The 6072-nt window shown below is 37.8% G+C and overlaps 1 protein-coding gene across 2 annotated transcripts; it reads right to left on the bottom strand.

Moving 5' to 3' along the window:
* Positions 1-2006: 2006 nt before the first annotated feature.
* Positions 2007-4259, bottom strand: LOC113273515 (short-chain dehydrogenase TIC 32, chloroplastic-like). 2 transcript variants are annotated; one of them, XM_026523209.1, is made up of 8 exons: positions 3894-4259; positions 3399-3630; positions 3143-3219; positions 2860-2983; positions 2683-2761; positions 2529-2610; positions 2380-2426; positions 2007-2260 (listed from the first exon to the last, which is right to left on the bottom strand). In XM_026523209.1, the coding sequence occupies exons 1-8, from the start codon at positions 4117-4119 to the stop codon at positions 2087-2089; spliced, it is 1041 nt and encodes a 346-aa protein (XP_026378994.1). In that variant the 5' UTR covers positions 4120-4259; the 3' UTR covers positions 2007-2086. The 2 variants fall into 2 exon arrangements, with proteins under 2 accessions (XP_026378994.1, XP_026378993.1); XM_026523208.1 differs by having other exon boundaries at positions 2860-3013.
* Positions 4260-6072: the final 1813 nt, after the last annotated feature.

The following is a 6072-nucleotide window of genomic DNA, read 5'->3' on the forward strand; positions in this document are numbered from 1 at the left end:
ACTTGAGGCTCAAGTAAAGGCGGAAGAAAAAGCTAGGAGGGAAGCACAAGCCAAGATGAAGGCTGATAAAAAGAGGACTCGTAGTGGTCTTGGTGGTGAAGGTGGCAGCAGTGGTCGTGGTGGTGAAGGTAGCAGCAGTGGTCGTAGTGGTGAAGGTAGTGTTCCAAAACGGGGCCGTGTTCGTGTTCGTGGTCGTGGTGAATTAATGCTATCCTAGTTTATTTGTTTATGTTGTGGTGGACAAATGTTTAAGTTAATGGTGTGGAAAAATGTTTGTTTAAGGTTTATGGGACATGTTTTTCGTATTTTGGACAAAAAATGTTGGATTTCTAGTTGTTGAATGAATGGTTTGTTTAGCTATGTAAAGTTTAAATACATATGGCGGCATGCTTCTTTTAAGTTACATTGCACTGTCCCAGGGCCGTCAAGGTTGTAAATTGTCAGATTGCCGATCCTGATAATGGAAATTGTGTAGTTACGAGGGTCGGTAAGGTAATACGATTTCTACCTAGCCGGATGTTTACTAGCCGGAAAGGTAATATGTTATAGACCATGCCGGCTATGTGTGGCAAAAAAACCTTTTTCCTGATGCCTAAAATCTTATCAGGTCGTCCTGGTAACAAAATTTCTACCTAGCCGGCTGTTTATTAGCCGACAGGGTAGTATGTTATCGACCCTGCCGGTTATATGTGGCAAAAAAACCTTAGACGTCAATCCTCCGAAAGGATGGATTCCACAACCTTTTGGGCTAGGGTACACAATAAATGTATCCAAGACTTTGGGAATCCAAATGAAAAAAGTGTTCAACAGGTGCATGAGAGGCACCTAGTCATTGAAAATGCGATACTTGCATTTTTAGCTCTCCAACCTCGGATTTTTAACACTCTCCCCTTCACCTTGTCCATTGAACAATTTGTGAGTATTTTTGTGGTTTCTTTTACGTGATCCATGTTGTTTTATCTTCCAAATGAAACACCACTAACAAATGTAAGTTTGTTTTTGTAGCATGAAGTCGTGAAAGCGCGCTACTTGGAGGTAAAGGGGAAAGCATTCACATTCGATGCAAGCTATCACTTCTTGGCCGAAATAATCCTGGAGGATAACCCGGACTACTTGGATGCGGTATCTTCTTCCTCGGAGGAAGATTGATGGTTTTAGAAGTTTTAGTGTAGGTTTTGTCGGTATACCTCTATGTAAGCCCTCACGAGACTATAACTCGTCCACTAGGGTCTCCTAGGGGTTCAAAGGCTTGATGCACATGCTAAGTGCATTCGGTTTTCCCTCGACAAGGATTAGGTTTTATGTTTCAATCAATGTAGTAACCAAAATCGTATGAATAAAGTAAATTACATGTTCCATATTTTGTTTTCTGTTTGGTATATGTTTAGGTCGGCAAGGACAGAAATCCTTAACATGCCGGCTACATGTCAGCCGACAGTGTTATAAATTATGTGCATGCCGACTTTACGATAACAGGCATGGTAGGAAATATTTACATGCCGACTGTAAGATTGTTGCCCAAGATGGTCGGCGTGTTATTTATCCGAGGACCATCCCGGCCGAATACTGGTCGGCATCTTATTCAAATTGGGCACTGCCGGCGAAAAACTGGTCGGCATCTTATTCAAATTGGGCACTGCCGGCGAAAAACTGGTCGACCTTGCCGGCCTTGTACATTTTCAAAACCAAATTTTTTGATCGAAATCGAACTCATAAGACAGATGAAAGGTTTAATCTACTGAATTCATAATTTTAATCTAAACTCAATTAATTAACCTAATCAGAATTTTAGTGTTAATTAACCAAGGGCGTTTAGCTATTTAGAAAATACAAGGTTAAGGGGTGGCTTGATTTTACTTTAAAATAACCAGATTTTGTCTTATTGGGTATACCCCAATTAGTTTGAGTATATCCCAATCTCGCCATGCTTAATATAATCTAAAGAGCTTCTTCTTCTTTTTTTCCTTCAAAAAAAAAAAAATCAACTAGTACTAGATATTAATATAGTACAATGCAAATTGAATTATTGTAGTACTGTCTTGCAAATTGAATTGCACGTTGAGTACAATGCAGGCTCACTAGATATTTAAGCATTGCCATTATTTTCGCATAACTTAATGCTGAAATCCCATAGTTTCTTGGATAATTCTGTATCTTGAGCTTTAGAGTTCGATTCTGAAATATTGTTGTTCCTAAAATACTCACCATTTACGCCTTTGACATTCGGGTGTAGAGCAACATAACAAGTTGTGGATGCCCCCTGCAAAACCAAAACATGACCCTTGAAGACAAAGCAAACAAATTTGTAACCAGAACGGAGAACAAATAACATTCGGCACCAAACAAGTGTACGTATGCAGTATTGTGCACTATACCAACCTGCTGCACAGTTTTCAAGAAATATTTTCCAAGAGATGTAGCAATACCTGCATTCAACCAGCAACGGAAAATTATCAAAAAACTCGTACGCAAAAATGAGTAAGGGAAATATTTTGACCGGAGAAGAAAGATCGCAGCGACGGTTTTACCACTTAAAATGGTATCCCGGAAAATATTGGTCTCAACAGCTCCAGGAGTAAGTGAATTTGATGTTATTAGCACCCCTTCTTCCTGTCCATCCAACACATATGTATAATTTGAACAAACCACTAAGCAGATGCAATTTTCTGTTACTATACATACCTTGAGGCGTCTTGCGAGCTCATTAGCATGCAATACATTTGCAAGTTTCGATTGTGCGTATGCCCACATGATATTGAACCTGGATGGTAAAGAAAAGATAAGATGAAATTTGGGGAAGGATACCAGATACATAATCCTTAACCTCTATACATATGCATTGTACATTTCTAATATTACCTTGATTCATCGCTGATATTATCGAACAGAATCCCCCCATTGTACGAATACTTGTGAGCGTTAGATGAAACATTGATGATTCTTCCTTCTATGTTACTTTGATCTGCCGTACTTTTCATGGTTTCTAACAGAAGATTTGTCAATAGAAAATGACCTTCAAAAGCGAGAAAATGTTACATGATATACGATCGAAGAGAAATCAGTATATGTGAAAGTTCAAATGCTATTGGTAACAAGAAAGCGAAAATTGAATGTGTAATGCAGCGGATAGGTGCATACGTACCTAGATGATTTGTTGCAAACATCATTTCAATATTGTCTTGGGACAGCTTAAAATAGGTTGCAACACCTGCATTATTACTGCAACGAAAGCATTGATCAATACAACCCCTGATTTTTGGGCAGCTGAATCGACAATCATATACATAATATTGGCACAAATCGAAATTGTCTCACTATTATGGGGAAAGAAAAGAAGCTGCAGACAATTTTGAAAAATTAGTGATTAGAATTGCTCAAATTCATTTCGTGTATCTTACATGAGAATGTTTAGGGGAAGATTCAAAGACTTGAACTCGGAGGCAAATTTTCTAACCGAAGCCATGGAGCTAAGATTTATCTCCATGACATCAACTTTGGCATTAGAGTTTTCTTTCATTATTGCTTCTTTGACAGCTTGGCCCTTACTCATATTCCTAACTGCGATTACAACATGAACTCCACGTAATGCAAGAATACGTTCAGTCTCAGAACCAATACCACTTGATGCACCTGTAAGTTACAACGATAAATGATACATGAGTGGGAATGGCCAAAAAAAAAGAATAGCCGACGACAGGGGATGAGAAATCATAACGTATTATGTCTAAAAAAGCTATTACTCAGGCTTTATTTAAACTGTTATTTAAAGTAATGATATGTTGAAGATTAAAAAAAAATTATTTGAACAAAACGGAGCCTCTATATGTTGTATACACACGCGACCCAACTATCAAGTTAATTATGTTATCAATAACTTTAGCTAGAACGCTTACCGGTGATAATGGCGGTAAGAGCGGTTGCATCGATTCCACGAGTTACTTCTTCAGCTGTGTTCGAACCGGAGAAACCAGAATGAGCTTTTCTGCTGCTAAACAACCCCATGCCCCTGGTGTCTTTCTTTCTAACTTTGTCCTTTTTTAGTCTTTCTAAAAAAAAATTACTTGCTTGGTAGATGGATAAGAGACTTGTAAATAAATGAACTGTTAGATCCCATCGCATTTAAGGACCAGTACTGTATGTCCCTATCGCATACAGCATGGACCACCTCCGAGGCCAAAATATTACAGCCTTACAGGGTGCTAAATATTATACCTACCACGGTTTAGTAAACACAAAATTGGTTGAAAAGATCAAAATCAACAATTCCTGGGTGAAAAAGACATGTAAAATTTGATATTGTTTTAATGGACGAGAATGTAAAAATAGTCAGGATGTAAACAATTTCATCCTACCCATTTTCAAATACTTTTTTTATTTTTAATTTACATCAGGATGCATCCAGTTTCATCCTCGCTCTTTTTTAAGTTTATGCCAGGATGAATCCAGTTTCATTCTTCCTATTTTTTTTTTGTGTCCATTTCACCCATACTAATTTTTACTCGTCCAATAAAACCATGTTTTAAAAATATTTGGAAAAATGACCCATTTTCCGCAAAGTAAATCTGTAAACTGAAAGTAAAAGTTTTAAAAAACGTATCGGTCTCCTAAGTGTGTGCAGTGTGCCTGTGGACTTTCCACTATATGCTGATTATATGATAACGTTTGTTGATGCTTCTCTAATTTCTAATTCTCTTCCTACACATTCTATTGGGCTGTGGAGAAATCCTCTATGACACCAGCAGAAACTATTGTGCAGCACAATGTTGGACAACATCAGCTTCAACGGTGAGCAAGCTGAGACTCTAGCACTCTTATCAGCTATTCAATAATTTCAATGGTGTAATGACTATGTAGGAGTTAAATATTGCACACGATAATAATTACGCGAAGTGAAGAATACAACCTGAACGAAGAGAATCGCACATAGCAAAGTTGAGATGACGCACCAAATGATGTCAGCAAAGTCACGAGTAAAGTGTGAAGAATTATGCGAAGAAGTATGCTATGCGAAGATAAGCGATTGTATATGAGCGAATATGTCGCATAGTGATCCCGAAATAATGGGATTCTTAGCTGTCATCCACTATGTAAAATCCTATATAAAGGAGAGAGTCATTGTTTCTGGGAGGATTCTAGGACAAGTCTTGGAAAAGAAATAGGAAGAGAGAGAAAGTGAGCTTAGGTTTCAAGTAAAATTGTTGTAATACTTGAATCATTCTTGTAAACATTCTTAATCTTTGGTTAATAAAACAAGAGTTCATAATGATCACCTAGAGATTAAATCAGTTATTGTGGAGTGTAGTTGTAAGGGATCCATGAAGGCAACAAGAGTCAAACCAATTCAAGAAAGAGGCAGATATATACAGTGTAATAACATAACTAATGTATCAATTTCTGAGGCAGATTTTCAAGCGACGATAACCGGAAGAATTCATAAAAGAAATTACGAAGGAAAGAAGATGGAAATGCTGGAGAAAGAATTACCATTACAAGATTGGGAAAAGGTGAAGATTTCCTTTGCGGCAGATGAAATTCCAGAGGAAAACTTACAGCGAGCAGATCCATTGGTAATTACGGTCACAGTCGAGCGAGAAAACATTATTGCAAACCAGAGGACATTTGAAGGATGGGAGATTGATAAGACATTGATAGATACAGGAAGTGCATTTGATATATTATTTTATCGCACATTCAAAGCAATGGGATATAAAGATGCAGAAATGACACCTACAACATATAATGTTCATGGATTCAATAGAGCAGTTACAAAGCCAAAGGGAGAAACCGTGACGCGAATGTTACTGGGAGAGGTTGAAACAGAGATAACACTATGTGTGATTGACATCGAGTCACCATACAACATGTTGTTGGGAAGACCATGGGTACATGGATTAAAGGCGGTAGCGTCAACGTTACATCAATGCATCAGGTTTCCAATTCCAAGCGGTATAGGTGAAATCAGAGGAGACATTAAGGCCGCGAAATTATGAAGGACGAGAAAAAAAACGAAAGGATCGATGGAGAAAAGCCAATGAACAAAGGAAAGAGGAGGAATTTCGAATATACATAATA

The sequence above is a fragment of the Papaver somniferum genome, chromosome 4, assembly GCF_003573695.1.
Source record: "Papaver somniferum cultivar HN1 chromosome 4, ASM357369v1, whole genome shotgun sequence".
Classification (NCBI taxonomy): Eukaryota; Viridiplantae; Streptophyta; class Magnoliopsida; order Ranunculales; family Papaveraceae; genus Papaver; species Papaver somniferum.